The 18,542-nt window shown below is 38.4% G+C and overlaps 1 protein-coding gene across 1 annotated transcript; it reads left to right on the top strand.

Moving 5' to 3' along the window:
- Positions 1-165: 165 nt before the first annotated feature.
- Positions 166-6,379, top strand: polr1f (RNA polymerase I subunit F). The gene is made up of 4 exons (XM_077194847.1): positions 166-529; positions 1,122-1,263; positions 1,381-1,589; positions 5,888-6,379. Exons 1-4 carry the CDS (start codon positions 231-233, stop codon positions 6,294-6,296), a joined length of 1,059 nt encoding a protein of 352 aa, XP_077050962.1. The 5' UTR covers positions 166-230; the 3' UTR covers positions 6,297-6,379.
- The last annotated feature ends 12,163 nt before the right edge of the window (positions 6,380-18,542 follow it).

Below are 18,542 nucleotides of genomic sequence, written 5' to 3'. Positions count from 1 at the left end.
ATTCTAATTATCTTTTATTTTTACTTTTAAATAGTTAGACTAGTATTAGCGACAGAAAAAACTGTTTTTTTTTATAAGTCACAAGAGTTTGTTTATTTATTTATTTATTTTTGTGTGTAGTTCTCCTCCTCTCCGCTGGTGGTCACACATCACTCAGAGTCAGAGTATTCCGCCGCTAATCAGTAAACACACGAGCAAACGCACCACGTGCCCCTCCACATGCGTTCAGCATGGCGAACTGGACTCAGGAGGACGGTGCTGCGAAACCCGTCACAAACTCCTCTGATGTGTCAACAGTAGCGCAGATATCTAGCGGAGATGTCACGGCCAGACCCGGGGGGAATTCTGCGGTGGTTCCGTGTCTCATTCCGTCGTTCGCGGTGGCGGTGAAGCTGCTGAACGCGCATTACTCGTGCCTGGTGCTCGGCACGCACCGCAGACACATCGCGCTGCCGCCCATATACCTGCGAAAGAAGAGGCTCGGCATACAGGAGGAGCTCAACGCAGAACTGCTCAAATACTCCGTCAGGTAAAACAAAAGGCTTGAAAGAAAATGTCATAGAAAATGATACATCATCGCACAGTGACAGCACTATTTATACATTATCATTGTGCTTTAAGATTGTAGTGCTTTCACTGCAATGGTTGAGTCAGTAAAACCATGGTATTTCCGATTTACCTTTAAAAAAACTCTAGTAACGTTACTCTTTTGTAAGTGTGTCATTGCTGCTACTTGATGGAAGTCAATCACATTCATATGCTACTCCAATACCAAGTATTGCCTCTTTGATAGATTTCATAATAACATGGTACTGTTTTTTTGTTTTGTTGTAAAGTTGTCAATTAAAGGTAGGGTAGGCAATTTCTGTGCGGCTAGCAATAGCAAGTTAGCTATACATTTGTTTTTACTAACTTCTTACTCACTGTAGTGCTGTGCTGTAATATGTATTATTATTTGTATTTATTTATTATTTTAATCAAATGTTTTATTTATTTTATTCATTTAGCTTAATCTTAGTAGCACCCCCTTGTCCCCAAACCTCAGTAAAATGTCTATATGTACAACATTTATTAATATAGGACTAAGGAATTTACCAGGCATTTGTTCTCTGGTTTTGCAGTTTGAATGGGGTTCCTATGGCGTATGACAACATTAAAATCGTAGGACAGCATGGAGACATTTATGACGATCAAGGATTCATTCATTTCAACATCGAGGCGTCGTTCGTGACCTTCAAACCGCAGATAGGGTCGACGCTCGTGGTATGTTTCACAAGATCTTCATGAGCTAGAGATCGTGTTCTGTGCGTGTATATGAATGCATTCTTCTATTTGCTCTGGCTTAAGATGTTTTTTAAGTGTGTGTTTGATGTCCCTCAGGGTGTGATTAATAAAATGGGAGTGGGTCACGTGGGCTGTCTGGTCCACGGCTGCTTTAACGCATCAGTGTTGAAGCCCAATCTACTGAGCCCAGAGCAGTGGAGGGACTCCGGCCTGAGTGTTGGACAAAGCCTGGAGTTCAAGGTCGTCAAGCTGGACGCTGAAGCTGCTGGTGTTCTTCTGATCAGAGGACGGCTGGACAAATCCAGGTACGCTGATCAAGACTGTTAAAGGCGGCGGCAGTGATGCGATGACTTTACTGATGGGTAGGGCTGAAACAACTAATCGAGTTAATCGATTAAAATCGATTATTAAAATAGTTGTCAACTAATTTAGTCATCGATTAGTTGCTAAATAACTTTTAATTGCTCATTTCGTAAATATTTTAAATCTGCGGTGACCAAAGTGTGGCAGTAATGAGCCACCGGAGGTTTTACTCAGCCAGTACAGCAGGAGAAGTAGCGAATAGCCAATAGCTGGCCTCGTTTTATGTCACGTGCTTCCCGCACAGCGGCTCTGCGTCTCTGCAGCATTCAGCGAGACGCCAGCGGCAGTGGAGTAAGCTCGAGAAAGAGAAAGAAAAAAACGGAAGATAAAACTAATCGAACGAATTAACCAACAAATATATAAATAAATAAATGAATAAATAAATAGATGTTCAGCTTCTTATCTGCGGTGATGCGTGTTGCAGTAGCGCCGTCATATCTGGCTATAACATTTTTACATATTACATATAGCCTATATAACACGCTCTCACATGTTTATTTTTTTAGCATTTTTGGGAGGAGTAAAATTTACATGTGGTTTCAACAACCAGATGCATTTACACTTGTCCAGTTTCGTCTGGAGTGAGTCTCAGATCTCCTCCTGAAGCGGTTTGAGCGATCAGATTCAAATCCGTCTTGAATGCGTTCCGGAGGGCATTTACACCTGGTCTTTTCACGATCAGATAGCTATCCGATCTGAGAAAACAATGCTACTGTGTAAACAGTAGGGCTGCACAATTAATCGAATATCTAATTGCGATTACGATTACGGATGCCACGATTACGTATTCGTTCAACGCCGCGATTACAAAAGAAAATTCACTCTGCGTGTGTGTTTAGAGCATAATTATGTCATGAGAGGTGAATCACGACTACTTCAGAAAACCCAGCACAATATGACATACCTGGCAGTGACGTAAGTATACGCGGAAATAAAAAGTCTTTCACCACAGAAAAACAGACTTTACTGTCCTGTCAGCCGTTATACTGTGCTCGTAGCGCGCACTCTTCAGTTGCACGCGCAAATGCGGCGGCGCGCGCTGTGTATCGCTTCACTGTATAAAGTGCAAAAGAAACTACGAGCAACGTCGTTACAATGTAAATTATTAAGTCACGAAATAAAAGTAAAATACCAATAAATCACGTGTTAGCTGAGAAGGATTTGCATGCAGGTATGATTTTCATTCTATTCACCAGGAGCCGTTTCATTAACAGTTCTTGTTAGTATTGTGTATTTACCATGGTAACTGTCGTTTCCATAACCCAAAAATGCCACTTTATTTTCACTTTGTGTTATTTTTTATATTATTAAATGACTGTGGTGGCTCATATCATCATTGTATTTACAAAAACTAGTTTGGGACTGCTATTTAATTGCTTTAGCATAGTCCTAATGTTTTTCTAGTCTTTACTATGAGTCATTCTTACAATTTATGTGTATGTTAAGTAAAGGGCAAGTTATGTGTATGACAAGCAAAAATTTAAATCAATATACATTAAGTTTTAAGTTCTGACATGGCTGTCTGTAACTACATGCATAAAATAACCAAACTGAAAGGCAAGAATATTTTGAACTACTAGCTGGGCCACATTAAAACGCAACACTGATAATTCTCACATTGATGTGATTACAATTTTTGTGTAAACATGTATTATAATATGCCTTTATATATTCAATGTAAATTGTGATAATTGTAATTAATAATCGCAATTACAATTTCAAGGGAATAATCGGCAATTATGATTTTTGTAATAATCGTGCAGCTCTAGTAAACCGCTTTGATTACTAACTTCGGGACAGTCACACTAGATCTTTTTGTCTCGAGCATCAGGTTGCGTAATCAGTTCGCTCGCAACATAAGTTATGGATTAAAATAGCGCTACGAAAGAAATTAAAACGGTGTTTACAAAGTGAAGCACTAAATATAAAGCCAGTTAATAACAACAGCAGTAAAAGATTGTTTTTTAGTCAACTGTAGTCAGTGGTTTTCAGCGAATGCTTGTGCACTAATGCATCATTTTTCCTGTCCTTTTAATCAAGCCTGTTAGCTTGCTGCGTACCTGCATTCCGTTCTCTTTTTATAGCATTTGTCTACTATTTAAGTTTTAATTGTTTTTCAAACGCAATCTACTGCGGCTCTACTACGTTCACATGCTTGTTTTCAGTCTTTCTATATTTAATTTATCAATATATTAAGGTTTAAAATGTAAAAAATAAAGATTATATTAGTAAAACTCAATGTGTGGCTTTTGCACTTTTTAAAGTACACTTTTACACATAAATACCCTGATTTAGGGTTTTATTTAGTTATAATTAACAAACAATCAAATTAAATGTTCTATAAACTTTTATCCGATTAATCGAAAAATAATCGTCCGATTAATCGATTATCAAAATAATCGTTAGTTGCAGCCCTACTGATGGGCTCTTATTTAAAAGGCGGGACCAATTCTGCCATATTGCACGTTGCACTTTCTCCCATTCATAGTAATATGAGTGCACCTTCTTTGTATCTAAAGTCTTTGCTAGTAGTAAAGAAGAAGAGTTGGATCGATTCACGTGCCACTTGATCTGAGGCGTCACAGTGATCTGTCACGCAACATTAAAGAGTGGCGATGTTGACAATTTATATCTCAGGATTTTATCGATGAAGATAATTAGACAATATTTTGCTGAGTGTGTTACAGTGCTGGTACACTGGCAGGTTTAGAACTGCCAAAGTTTTTGACTCTATTTAACCTGCAGTTACAAATGCATAAATAATGTTCTGATTTTTAAACATAAAACATTGAATATTGATATTTTAACTCATTTTAAACCTGAAAAAACTGTTAAATATAAAATGAAAACCACCAGTAGGTGACAGCAAGTGAGTCAATGAGATTCAACCAATTAATTCAAACGGCTTATTCATTCAGGAATGAAGCAATTTACTTAATGAGTGAGTCATTGAATCATTAATTCAACTGATTCATTCAAAAAGTTGATTCATTCAGTGATGAAACACTCAGAGAGTGTGTGGCTCAGAGACGCTAAACAGTGCTGTGTCTTCTTTCGAACTTTTTGAGTTGGCTAAACAGCGCAAAACCGGGCAATATTGTGTTAAATGTAAGTCACTTAATATCAACTTCTAGTTTTTTGAACCATTGTATAAAAATCAATATCACATTTGTTATCGTGCTGATATTTAAAGAAAAATGTCACTCTTTGTGTGATATTAACTATATTAAATGATAGAAATACAAAAGATATACTGGGGTATTTTTGCCCCTTATCTTGAATATTTAGGGCATTATAAATGCATTTTAAAAGAATAAATCACGCAGTGAAAGCATGCACTATAAATGCACAAGTGGACCAGTCTAACCTAGTAGACTACATGTAGAGTATGCTTGTGCTCTCTGGGTGTGTTTTTGTAAAGTGGGGGATAAACTCAATGTAAGATCGCATATCATTAAAGCGACAATTACGATATTATCGTAGACGATATCGCACACCCCTAGCGCCAAAGCAGCATTTATCGATTGATTTTCATGATAAGATTTACAGAATTTTAGAGTTGAGACTTTGTTTGATATCTAAAGTATCAAAGCTTATTGCGATTTATTGGATGGGAGACGCTACAAATAATGCTTAGTGAAAATTTGTTCACGCATCAACCGAAAACATCATCGACTAAAAGATCTCGGTTCATAAAAAATTCGCTTAATGGGACAGTTAACCCAAAAATTAAAATTGTGTCATCATTTACTCGCCCTCAAGTTGTTCCAGTCCTGTATGAATTTCTTTCTTCTGCTGAACACAAGAAGATATTTTGAAGAATGTTGGTAATCAAACAGTTGATGGACCCCATTGACTACATAGTATTTATTTTTTTCATACAATGGAAGTCAATGGGGTCAATCAACTGTTTGGTTACCCATATTCTTCTAAATATCATCAACTGAGTGAGTAAATGATGACAGAATTTTCATTTTTGGGTTAACTATCCCTTCAATTAAAATTGAGAAATTGGTATTGTCAACACAGCTGTTTAACCTTTGTTTATACGCTTACACAAAGGAAAACCGGAAAAAAAACTATTCAGTGCATCTCTACATTAAATTTCAGTCAGATGATATTAACCTTTTCAAATGTCCAGTTCTCTCTTGAAAATATGTGACATTTTGAAAAGACTTTATGCTAATAGATGAATTCTGCTTGTTTCATTTACTAACAACAGTTTGTTGTTGACTTTTAGAGTGCAAGAGCTCTTGACCCACACCGAACAAAAGGACTCAACTGTAGAATCCTCTACAGAACCAGAACCCACGGAAGATACGACCGTCACTCCGAAACCCAAGAAGAAAAAGAAGAAAGACAAGCGTGAGAAGGAGTCTGTGAACGACAGCAGCCTGCAGCAAACATCAGAAAACAACGAAACCACTGTGGACACAATGGAGGTGGACTCCGATTCAAACAGACATCACAAAGAGAAAAAGAAGAAGAAAAAAGACAAACGACAGGAGTCGGATGAGATCTCGCCCTCCGAGCCCCTGGCGAGCGACTCCAGCGGGTATTTGAGCGATAAAACCAGCAGAAAGAGAGCGGCGGAGAGAGAAGACGCTTCTGAATTAATGCCTGCGGCTAAAATGAAGAAGAACAAGTGATTTCTGTCACAGAGCATTTAATGAACTTGAACACTTTGTGAGATTTATATTTACAGAATATAATAAATGCTTTTTCCTCTGGAGTATTTGCATTTTTATATTTCCACCTGGAGAGGGCAGCATCACTCTTAGAGAAAGAAAGGTTCAGTTGAAAGAAAGGATCAATTGGGTTCTGTAGAGAACTTTTGGGTTTTTGACTCAATTTTAAAGAACCCTTAATGCCAAAAAGGGTTTATAAGGAGAAATGTCTTAAATTATTGCATAAAACTTTCATGATTTATGGGCTATTTAATTTTTTCTAGTGATAAGGTATGTGTATAAGCCGCTCAAATTTTATTAAAATTAAAAATTACTCTGAAAACTCAATCCATAAAATGATCCCATTATGGGAACTTCTATATAAAAACTTTTCTTTAAGACTTTTTTAGACTGATCTACAAGCTGATCCAAAACTCAGGAACTTTTTTGGACTATATAAAATTTGGTGTCAGAAATACAACCACCTTTCTGACTTCCTTCCCCAGATCGTCTGTGCAGGAATTGGAGTTTTATTTATGTGTCAATGACATGCTAATTTTCTGAATTAAAATGAATTTCACACATGTAATGACATGAATACACCTCTTCTGCATAGCTTAAACATTAGAATTCAAATGAATTTTGAGGATCCTTAAGTCAAAACTTTCTACAGCACCTGTGATCATAACATAATCGAAAGCTTGAAAAGTGGTTTGGCTTCTATTATTCTTAAAAAAAATGTAGTTTAGATTTGTTTAAGTTTCTTCAGGTTCTGTGACATTTATAAATGATTTGGGTTTGATATTAAGCCTTAAAGCAACTGGAAAATAGAGTGCCTTAAAATACTCTAAATTATTTGCAATAATCAGTTAATAACCCCCTTTAATTATATATATATATATATGTATAATTTATTGTGTTTTTTCATTCTTTAAATGTACAGTATTCTGATTGAAATAATTGTGGGCGTGTTTAATAGTGATAATACATGTTTAAAAATGTTTAATAAAGTAAAAAAAAACACGCAGGGAGACATTTTGTTGTCATGTGACAAAACAAAAACAAAAGAATTAGTCAATACATCATAAATACTTCTTCCAAAACGTGTTTGTGTCTTACCCTGATTCACTTTAGTCCATCTATAAGTGTTTCTATTTTAGATCGGTGATGACGGGACGGTTTTCGCGGGAACTTGCCAGTCACTCCTGTCTCGTAATATCCGTAAATAGAGAAAAGATGCTCCAGCTCATGTGTCTGTGTGGAAGTGGCAGAGGTTTATCGTCACAAGGAGTGAGAAAGGTTGATATGGGGCAGCTAAATCTCCAAACTTCGGGGAATCGCCCGTTTTAAACAAACACCGAACCGAGTTCAGTCTGCTGGCAGAAAGAACGAGACAGCTCGTTATAAAACAAGGATCAACATTGACTTGGCTATTTGGAGATGGTGATTTAAAATGTTGTAAAAGCGATGCAAAGATGGCATTTTTGACAGGTGATTAAGGTATTTTATTGAACAAACACAAATTGAGTTAAAGCATGATCTATTGTGAAGGCTCATATTCATCACGCAGAGCCGAAGCACAACAAAAACAATGTCCTTCCGCAAAATGAGTGAGGTTTGTTTTTTAAACACTGGAGGATTATAGTGTTCAATTAAAAATATTACATACTTTAATATTTTACGAAATGGAAACACTAATTTAGGTTGTCAAATACCAAAACAACTTCATATTTGTCAAAATATAACTGTACAAAGTTTTGCTTTTGAAGCTGTATTGAAAATAATGATTAAGATGTGTAAACTGGCTTATTCATGATGCAAAGAAAATGGATGACTTTTTAACTTGATCACACCACTCGATATTTCCATGACTGAATCAAAACATTTCCTGACAATGATGCAAACGTTTTTTTTTTCCAAACCATGGCCATTTTTTTTGCTTGTCACTGACCCTTTGACCCATTTTTATTCTCAGTTATTGCTGAATAGTTGACGAATGTCTGGTTCAGACGCCTGATTCCCGTTTGATTCCTGTAATGTTTTGGAATGCTCGATCCTTCAATCCCAATCCGTGAAGGTGTTTGTGGGAAACTTCTCCTCTATGAGTAAGTGTGTGTCATGGGAAAAAACATGAGCATCGGTACAGTAAATCACAGACATTTACTGAAGGTTTCTGAGATCTTCAGCCAGAGCGGCCCTTCTTTTATCACGCTAGAGTCCGGCAGCACGTGTGGGTGCAGGGAAAGATCTGAACCTGGAAACGTTTCAGTTTCAAGTCAGTTGGGATTATGTCCAGACTGATACATTTAGCTTTTCTGTTGCCCCTTTTGTTTGACTAGACAAAGTGAGTCTATTTCACGGCTTCAGGGGAGTTAGGATCCCTCATCCTGAAGGATCCAGGGAGCTCTGTGGGAGGTGTCGGCTCAGATCAGGGCCAGACTGGCTCATAGTTCGAATTGTTCTCACTTAGTTTTTCCATGGCTGGGAGTGCTGCGATTCGGTGTGGGGGTGAGAACGTGACATTTTGTCGGTTTTATTAGGCCTTCACTTCTGACAAGTGGCCCTCGCGCTCATGCGGTGAATTATATCTTTTTGAGGTTATACGGGGTGTGAGACAAACCGAAGCTCATTCGGAGTCTTCTATTCAGTGTCTCTGAAAGCAAGAAAAGAACATGCTTCACTCTTTACTCTTGCAAATTATACAGTGTTTGTCCTACCAATGAGAAACGGAGGGTTTCATTATTTGTTCAAATTGAAAGAAAGTAATTATTCAGCTTAAAGTCCCTCTGTAGTCAATAATTTTATCCCTTAAAACTCATCCTTGATCACCCAAATGACATTTTGAAAAAAAAAATTCTTCATGCCTTAAAATAGCTTAAATGTAACTCGACACCCTTGCCTCATTTAGTATAAGGTTTTATGAATATGCAAATGAGCCCCGCCTCCACTCACTCACTCAGCTCAGAGATTCACTCACTGACGATCACACGTTGATCTGATTGGTTACAAGGTAGTTTGTGACGTCAGAAACAGATAATGTCTTTGGTTCGGAAAATATTCTGCAATGCTGTCGACTTATGAATTTACACATTGTCATAAAGCATATTAAAAACACCACATAGACATATAAACAACATCAAAAGCTTGATTTTCACCACAGGGGGACTTTAATTTTAATGTTGTTTTAATTCAGTTCAATAACTGTGTCGATGTTTCAAAGTTCATCAATTATAATGAGTTCATAGCAGCTCTATAGACCTTATGTAGCCCCGCCCCTTTTCAGCACAGCGCTCGTTGTCTTTTGACTTCCGGTCTGTATTTTCACAGCGATCTTGCATAGGTATGAATGAACTGCTCGTAAAAAAATTCCCGGTCGACATTTGTTAAGACATCTGCTTTACAATGCTTATGATAAACATTACAATGCTCATGATAACTTTTGTTAACTCTACAATAAGTAAATCCACTTCAACAGCTAATTACTCCTGGACAGCGATGCCATAGAAATATACAGAGCGACCGCAAAAACGGAAGTTCAAAGACAATATTCTAAAGATGACGGCGCCCACGTTTCTCTGGTGCATAAGGTTTATAGAAAACTAGTAAGTGTGACACATAAGCTATTTCCTATGGTGTTCCAGGAAACATTCTAACTGAAATGGAACCCTATTAGGATTCCATTTCAGTTAGAATGTTTACTTCTATAGAAATAAGGCTCTCTATGTAGACAGTAGACAGCAAGGCAGCTCACTAGGTTTTGGAACCGAACCATCCACTCCTTAAAATAAAGGTTCTTTATTTGCATTGATGGTTCCATAAAGAACCTTTAACATTATTGGAAACATTCCATTCCACAAAAGGTTCTTTATAGTTGAAAAATGTTCTTTGGGGAAACAAAATGGTTCTTCTATGGCGTAACTGTGGGAAACCCCCTTTATTTTTAAGAGTGTATGTTTAAGCTGTGTTTATTTTTACAGCGATTGCATTTGCACCATAAATAAACCCACAGACTCTTTAGTGCAGCCAAAACGTGCCTGATAGTCTTCTGTACTTTCTATCGTCTCCGGTTTTTAATTTCCTGGCAGATATCCTCATTTCCTGCGTCTTCGCTTTCTTAATGAATTGATGCAACAAGGCCGAGCTGTCATAAATCTGTGCGCCCTCGTCCTCTGAACGCTCCGTCTAGCTGATAATATCCCAGAATAACCCATCCCGTTCCCGTCTGCCAGATCAGACTCAGTGTTCAGGCTCTCCAGGTCTTTCTGTACCTGTCGGGAAGGCTTGACTCATCGCAGTGCGCTCAGACTAAACTAAACCACTGAGTATTCCCAAATGCCTGAGGTTTCAGCATTTAACCAGCCAAATTCCCCACGGATGACACTCATCCCTCTTGTGTCCACATGGAGACGGCACTGTTTTGGATGGGCTCATGTTTAATGCCACTTGAGTGTGGTTTTTAATTCAAAGACATGCTAACTAAAACAATCAGTGAATGGCTACAGAGTTCTTGGTTTACTCGAGCAGCCTCACGGATGCCGTACGTTCGTCTGATGTTGGTTTATAGAGGCCGTCCTCAGAGAGAGAACAGGAAGTGAGTTACGTTAGAAATCGCTTGATTGTTGATTAGTGGCGCGAGCGGCTGATTGGTTGTTTGTTTCGACCGAACCACATTCATTATAATCCCTCCCGCACCACCCAGTCTATGAGCATGTTTATCTGGTTTACTTTTGACATTTTAAAGTATTACTAAGAGGTTGAGCTGTGTGTGAATGAGTGAAGGGCCTGAGGGATTTTCCATATTCTCCCTGTTTTAACATAATACACTCTGGTGCCAGATTTGGGTGTTTCAGCTATTTGTTGTCAGCTGTAGTAGATCTACACTTGAGCAGTGATATTGATTCATTCCATCCATCCATCCATCCATCCATCCATCCATCCATCCATCCATCCATCCGTACATCCATCCATCCATCGTAAATGATTATTTTAAAGGGACAATGTGTAGTTTTTTAGGTATTTAATTATCTAAAATCAACATTTTTATTCATAGATATGTCCTCAATGGTGTACTCTCAAATGTGCTCTGCCAATTATCTGACTTATCCTTGTAAACTAATAATTTATTATCTCTATATACATGTGACGGTTAGATCCACGGAGGCTTCCATGTAGTTCTGCCATCTTGAAAAACTATAATAGCAGAGAGGGTCAAAAAGTACTAGGCCAACGCGTTTACATTCAGAGCCAGCGTCACGTGACTGAAAGCAGCAGAAACGGAGGAGGAGAGCAGTGAGAGGCGCTTGTCACGGCTCCGGCAAGTCAGTCAGTAATCCATACTGTAACATTCGTTTGTTCGTTGTGTCAAGTTGCAGTTTGTTTGAAATAACAAACCTGTTCACCCGAAGGAAAACTCGACAAAGTGCTGTTAGAAGACATCCTGTCATAGCTTTTTGGTACATAACAGCTTCCGTAGATGCAACACGCATTTGAAAAAGCGAGGCACTGGAGAGCACAATTCGTTTGAATGCAAAATACAATTTCATCGGTATATGTGAGAAATTCCTACACAATGTCCATTTATTGCACATTTTATATATCATGTTGTTGGCAAATCAAGCAATAAGGTGCTTGAGGGTGTGCGTTAAAGTGATTTTTCCTCACTGTGATTTACCACAGCACCTCTTAAGCATGGTAAAATCACCGAAACGCTTGGCCTTACGTCATTTATCTGATGTATTATTTGATGTTCTTCAGTTTTATGGCTGGTGGATCTCAGAGACAGACTGCTGCCAACATGAGTGACATAAGACAGTGGCCTGAGATTTATGTGCATCCGCGGAGGACAGAGATGAGCTGAGATGGGTGGAGTTGCTTTGTTGGTTTGGACCGCTGTGTTGTTGGCGTCCCGGATGGGTTCTAGAGGAGCGTCCCGCACCCATGCTGCGGGGATGAACGCGCTGATTGGCTCTGGCTCTCCCTACGTTTCCTGTGTCAAACTTTCCAGGCGGACAGGCTTTGAACCACACACATGAAAGCAGCAGGGATTTATGGGAACTGGTGGTGGGTTCTGACGTGCGGGTCCACACCCCTCACGGGCCCCCAGGACCCACACCTCATGCCTCCCGCGCTAATTACTGATTTGTAAGCAGTTCTGCTTCGGCTTTCCAAGCTTCCAGCACTGGAAAGTCGTAAAAGTAAAAGACAGAAGAAGAAAAAAAACAGTTAAGCGTTCTAACAGCTTGACCCACTCGCACAACAACACGGGTCTGTATCTTGGCTTAAATGGTGGGATTGAATCATATCAAAGGGTCACTGACATTCATGAAATCTTTTTACGGCTTTTTCAAAGGCATTTCTGGGAAATTTATTGGCCTGTTGGCACCTCTGTTTTTTTACTTGCATACTTTGACACTTAGATTTCCCCAGACGAGTCCAAAATGCTTTTGTTTACCAAACATCTCATTTATGTAGGCTATAATTTCAAAACTGCTGTTTGTAAGTGGGGTTTGCTGAGGTAACCTTCACTTACTCTACCGCTCAAAATAATCACGATTTATGTTTTTGAAAGAAGTCTCTCATGTTCACCAGGCTATACACATTTATTTGATCAAAAGTACAGTAACATTAATATTGTGAAATATTAGAATTTTGAAAAACTGTTTTCCATGTGAATAAATTGTAAAAAGTAATTTATTCCTGTGGTCAAAGCTTAATTTTCTGCATTATTACTCCAGTCTTCAGTGTCACATGATCCCTCATAAATCATTTTAATATGATGATTTGCTGCTCAAGAAACATTTATGATTATTATCAATGTTGAAAACAGTCATGCTGCTTCTTATTTATGTTGAAACCGTCATGAATAATTTCCTCAATTCGTGTCTTGTTAAGGAGAGGTGTGCTGTTAAACTTGTGTTTTTCAGCAGTTTTTTCCCTCACTTATTTTATTCAGAAAAGTTTGCTGTCAGCACTTGTAGCTGTAGATGTTCATGTAGTTAACAGTGACATTTAGCTCACTGTAAGTCATGGAGATCTTATCTGGTTCCTCACTGGGGCAGTTTCACTATTTTAACTCTGAATTCATTGCTAAAGGAAATGTGTGTGTTGATGGCAGTTCACAAGAGGGCGTAAATGTGCTGTAACACACACATGTGAACGGTCTAAAAGAGAAAACTGCTCCTCAAACTAGATTCTTGAGTGTTTTTAGCATTTTTAGGTTCAATTTCCAGAGCAAACGATTATTCTATCATCTCTGTCCTAGTTACCTAGACAAAAGCTTTATTTTAAGAAGCAAATTTCATAAATATGTCTGATTTGGGGTGTGTGTGTGTGAGTACATTTCTGCATACTGAAACTGGCATGTCATGTTTTCGAGAAGACTTGGAATATATGACGTGGATTAATCAGACAATTATTATTGGACCATTTACAATATATTTAATTTTATGTACACTTATGCATATTGAAACTGGCATGTCATGTTTTCCGAAAAGACTTGGAAAATATACTGCATGAGTCAATAGGAATATATTTTTATTTTATTCACACTTCTGCATATTGAAACTGGTACTGCATGAATCAGTTGGACTATTTTTATTAGACTAAGTATTTGTTTGTTTGTTTATTTATTTCATACTTCTGCATATTGAAAATGGTGTTATTTTTTTTTAAAATGCAGTATAGGATTGTTCCACGCGATTCAATTGGACTACTTATATTGGACTAATTCATTTTATTTTATTTTATTTTTCTAGAGAAAAGAGCAGCATGAAGATTCTTTAAAATTTCTCCTTGTGTGCCCCGGAGCAGAAAGTCATGCGAGTTTGGGACAACATGAGAGTGAGTAAATGGTGAAAGAGTTTGCTGTGCTCATTTTATTTGCTTATCTTTTTTTATCTCGTCGCTGCTCTTATATTCTCAGGTTTACCATGGTTTTGTTTGGTTTCCATGACACTGCCTAGCTCTCGCCTCCTGGGGTTTCTGCTACCGTGATGCGTTACAATTCCTGCGTCTGACTCTTCTGCCCTCAGCCCACCCCGGTGTGTGTGTCATAGTCTTCTCGCACACGTCCCACTGGTGTGAAAACCACTGTGTGTCATTTCAAAATAATCCTGCATATAACGTTACAGCAATATCATCCTGCGCTGTACCTACCACAGTCACTCTTGAGTGATGACACAAATAAACAGCCGAGAGAGCCGTGACTGGGGTACGTTTTGTTTTAAGGTGGCTTTTTTTTTCCGTATTGCATTTGTTGACATTTCCCTCCTTTTCCAATGTAGTTTTAATGCATGTTTTTTTTCTCCACAAAAGAGAATTTCCACGACTCCAACTGAATCGTTCTCCACAGTTTTAGCGGCCTGTCTCGGTCTCCTGTACCTCTGCCAACTCTACTAGATTAATTGGACCTTCTAATCTGCAGGAATTCAATGGTTTTAAAGACGTCTAGACAAAGCTTAATTGTGTCAAGAGCTCTATATAGCGTGGCAGCTATATAGAGTGGTAGCTAGATTTTTACATATTTCTAAAGAAAATGTGAGTGGTTTGCCCTTGAAAAGCTTGTTGTTATGATGCTAGTGTGGTCACCATGGTGTTGCTATGCAGTTGCTAACGTGTTATAAGTGATTCCAAGAAATCTTGAGGTGTTCCAGTGTTACCAAGTCTCTATTGTATGGTTGCTATGATTCTAGAATGGTTGCCAGAGTGTTGCTATGCAGCAGCTAAGGTGTTCTGAATGATTGCAATTTAATCTTGAGATGTTTCAGTTGTCCCAGGGGTCTGTGTTATGCTAGCTATGATGCAAGGGTGGTTGCCAGGGTGTTGCTATGCAGTTGCTAAGGTTTTTGAGTGATTCCAAGAAATCTTGATATGCTCTAGACTAGTTGTCCCATGTGTCTGTAATATGGTAGCTATAATGCAAGGGTGGTTGCCAGGGCGTTGCTATGCAGTTGGTAAGGTGTTCTGGGTGATTCCAAGAAATTGTGAGGTGCAACAGCAACCTTAGCAACCACTTACAATTTAGCAACACCCTGGTAACCACCCTTGCATTAAAGGGTTAGTTCACCCAAAAATGAAAATTATGTCATTAATGACTCACCCTCATGTCTCTCCAAGCCCGTAAGACCTCCGTTCATCTTCAGAACACAGTTTAAGATATTTTAGATTTAGTCCGAGAGCTCTCTGTCCCTCCATTGAAAATGTATGAACGGTATACTGTCCTTGTCCAGAAAGGAAATAAAGACATCATCAAAGTAGTCCATGTGACATCACTGGGTTAGTTAGAATGTTTTGAAGCATCGGAAATACATTTTGGTCCAAAAATTTCAAAAACTACGACTTTATTCAGCATTGTATTGTCTTCCGGTTCTGTTGGGGATCCGCGTTCACGAGTCCGCAGTGACGCTGATGACGTAAGACGCTGCTGACGTGTATCTGGTGCGTCCGTGTATTCGGGTTCAAATAAATATGGCTGGGCAAAAAAATGCAAGTCTTCCCCTGTGTCGAAATCCTTAGACATGTTTGTGAAGATTGTTTTGTTTCCAGCGTGCGTCTCCCTCAGACTGTAAACGAAGCTCGGGCGCACCAGACACACGTCAGCAGCGTCTTACGTCAGCGGACTCATGAACGCGGATCCCCAACAGAACCGGAAGACAATACAATGCTGAATAAAGTCCTAGTTTTTGTTATTTTTGGACCAAAATGTATTTCCGATGCTTCAAAACATTCTAACTAACCCACTGATGTCACATGGACTACTTTGATGATGTCTTTATTTCCTTTCTGGATAAGGACAGTATACCGTTCATACATTTTCAATGGAGGGACAGAAAGCTCTCGGACTAAATCTAAAATATCTTAAACTGTGTTCTGAAGATGAACGGAGGTCTTACGGGCTTGGAGCGACATGAGGGTGAGTCATTAATGACATCATTTTCATTTTTGGGTGAACTAACCCTTTAAAGCTACCATATCACAGACATATGGGACAACTAGAACATATCAAGATTTCTTTGAATCACTCAAAACACCTTAACAACCACATAGCAACACCCTGGCAACAACTCTAGCATCATAGTAACCATATCATGGAGACTTGACACCACTGGAACACCTCACAATTTTTTGGAATCACTCAGAACACCTACTGTATAGCAACTGCATAGCAACACCCTGGCAACCACCCTTGCATCATACCAGGTTATTATTATTTTTTAATTTATTATTATTTTTATTTTTTGCAACTAACCAACCACTTATCAAACGAACAGTATAAAACTGATGCTTGCCTTTAGCATTAAAATGCAGTAAAATTGCTCCTATTTAAATATGTATGGGCAGTATTAGTCTATTAGAGAATGTACAGCATTTCCCTCATTCTTTCCACTCTTGTCCGCATCTGTGTGTGTTTTTCTCTGGAGGTGAACAGAAAACGCGAGCAGATCTGGAAGAGTGTATGATTTATCCGTTCTGCTCGGGAAGGCTGTCTGCTATCTCTGGAGGAGAATATATGAATTCCTCAGCTTTCTGGGGCTCTGGGATCTACGGCACTTCTCTCGTGGAGATATACGCCGTTCTTCAACCTTTCATTCATTAGAGATGATTTACGGTGGCAGTGCAAATCACTTGGGAAGTTTCCTTCTGTGTTACCCGGCGTGTAGGAGCAGCGCACTGGGCTTCATGTGTAGCATATGGGAACATGCTATTTATATGCAAATGTGAGTTTGTAGATTCTTGTTAAGATTTTAAACACTGTTTCACAGTTAATCCACAGGAAAAAAAATCTAACTTACTATTAAATAGAGAGCAAATGTAAACTTGCTTAAGTCTGCTGCTTCTATAATAGGTCTTTACAATGCCTCAAAGTGTGCACAGATTTACCAGGATACCAATTAATAATATCGGAGATGCTCTCCTAATTCATTTTGTAGCTTTATACTCTTACTGTGTGACTCTTTATTTTTCCTTTTTTTATGTGACCTTTAAAGAAGCAACATGTGAGAATAGGTTGATACTTGCATGATGCATAACATTATTGAGTCATTTGAGAGTTAAATGCCATAAACACAATGTGTATGTGTGTGTGTCAGTTGTTTGGTTGACAGGCTTTGCAAACGCACCTCTGTTTTCTTCATTTCTCTGTCAGCCCTGCACCACGGCCCCTAGACGGAGACGTCACACTGAGAACGAGGCTCCTGGGAGCACCGGCCCCGTGCTGGTGCCCAATAAACCACAGGTTCAGCCTCGGATAATGATTATTACCAACTCCAACCTTCAGGTTTGAAATAGAACTCAATTCAAGTTTATTGAAAAGAGAGATTTGAATTTCCTAACCTGAAATATTATGCTTATCCTGCTAAAAAAAATAAAGAAAAATAAAGGCTGGTATGTTAGCTGGATTTAAAAGGGTTCTGGACAGTTTTCAGATGGTCAGGCTGGAAGATGCAGACGAGAAAACAATCCTAGACCAGTTTTTTTTTTATTTTTTGGTTTTATCTATTTCTTTTTTTTTTATAAACCAGCAAACTTTTTAATGGACTATTTAATAATTGACCAGCAAACCATCTTACACTCTCATAAGAAAAGGTACAAATGCTGTCACCGGGAAGCTACCCTTTAAAAAGGTTATAATATAAACAGCTTTGGTACCTTTGAGTTATTTAGGCTCTCTTTTGGCACAGAGGTGTACCTTTTAAAAAGTTTTGTACCCTTTCTTCTAAGAGTGAAGGCAAGGTTGTTTTTGTTTGTTTTTTGTTTGTATTATTAAATAGACCAGCAAACCATCTTTGGCTTATTTTTTACGTTACTTTTTATTTTAAATAGACCAGCAAACCATATTTGGCTTGTTTGTCTTTTATTATTTTACTTACTTTATTTTAAATAGACCAGCAAACCATCTTTGACTTGTTTTGTCTTTACTTTCTTTTTTTTTTTTTGGTTTTTTTGTGCTACCAACATAAATAAACTAAGGTAGCACTGGATGTATGTTTACAAGACCAGAATATCAGAGACTTGACGGTGGACTCCTTTGACTTGTGCCAGTAAGTAACCACCTAGCAACATGAAAAAAAAAAAAAAGTGAAAATAAAACTCTGAATACCTTAGCAACCATATAGCAACCCTAAAATGAATGTAGTTGTGAGATTCAAATTCAAAAATGCCCCAGCTGACCTGTGCAGGGTCGTGACCTCATGCTGAAACTGTGGCTCCACGTCTCAGGCGGTTAGTTCG

Source organism: Siphateles boraxobius, unplaced genomic scaffold (assembly GCF_051911475.1).
Source record: "Siphateles boraxobius isolate OS27281-9 unplaced genomic scaffold, OSU_SipBor_1 33, whole genome shotgun sequence".
Classification (NCBI taxonomy): Eukaryota; Metazoa; Chordata; class Actinopteri; order Cypriniformes; family Leuciscidae; genus Siphateles; species Siphateles boraxobius.
This window is presented reverse-complemented; position numbering and strand designations above follow the sequence as displayed.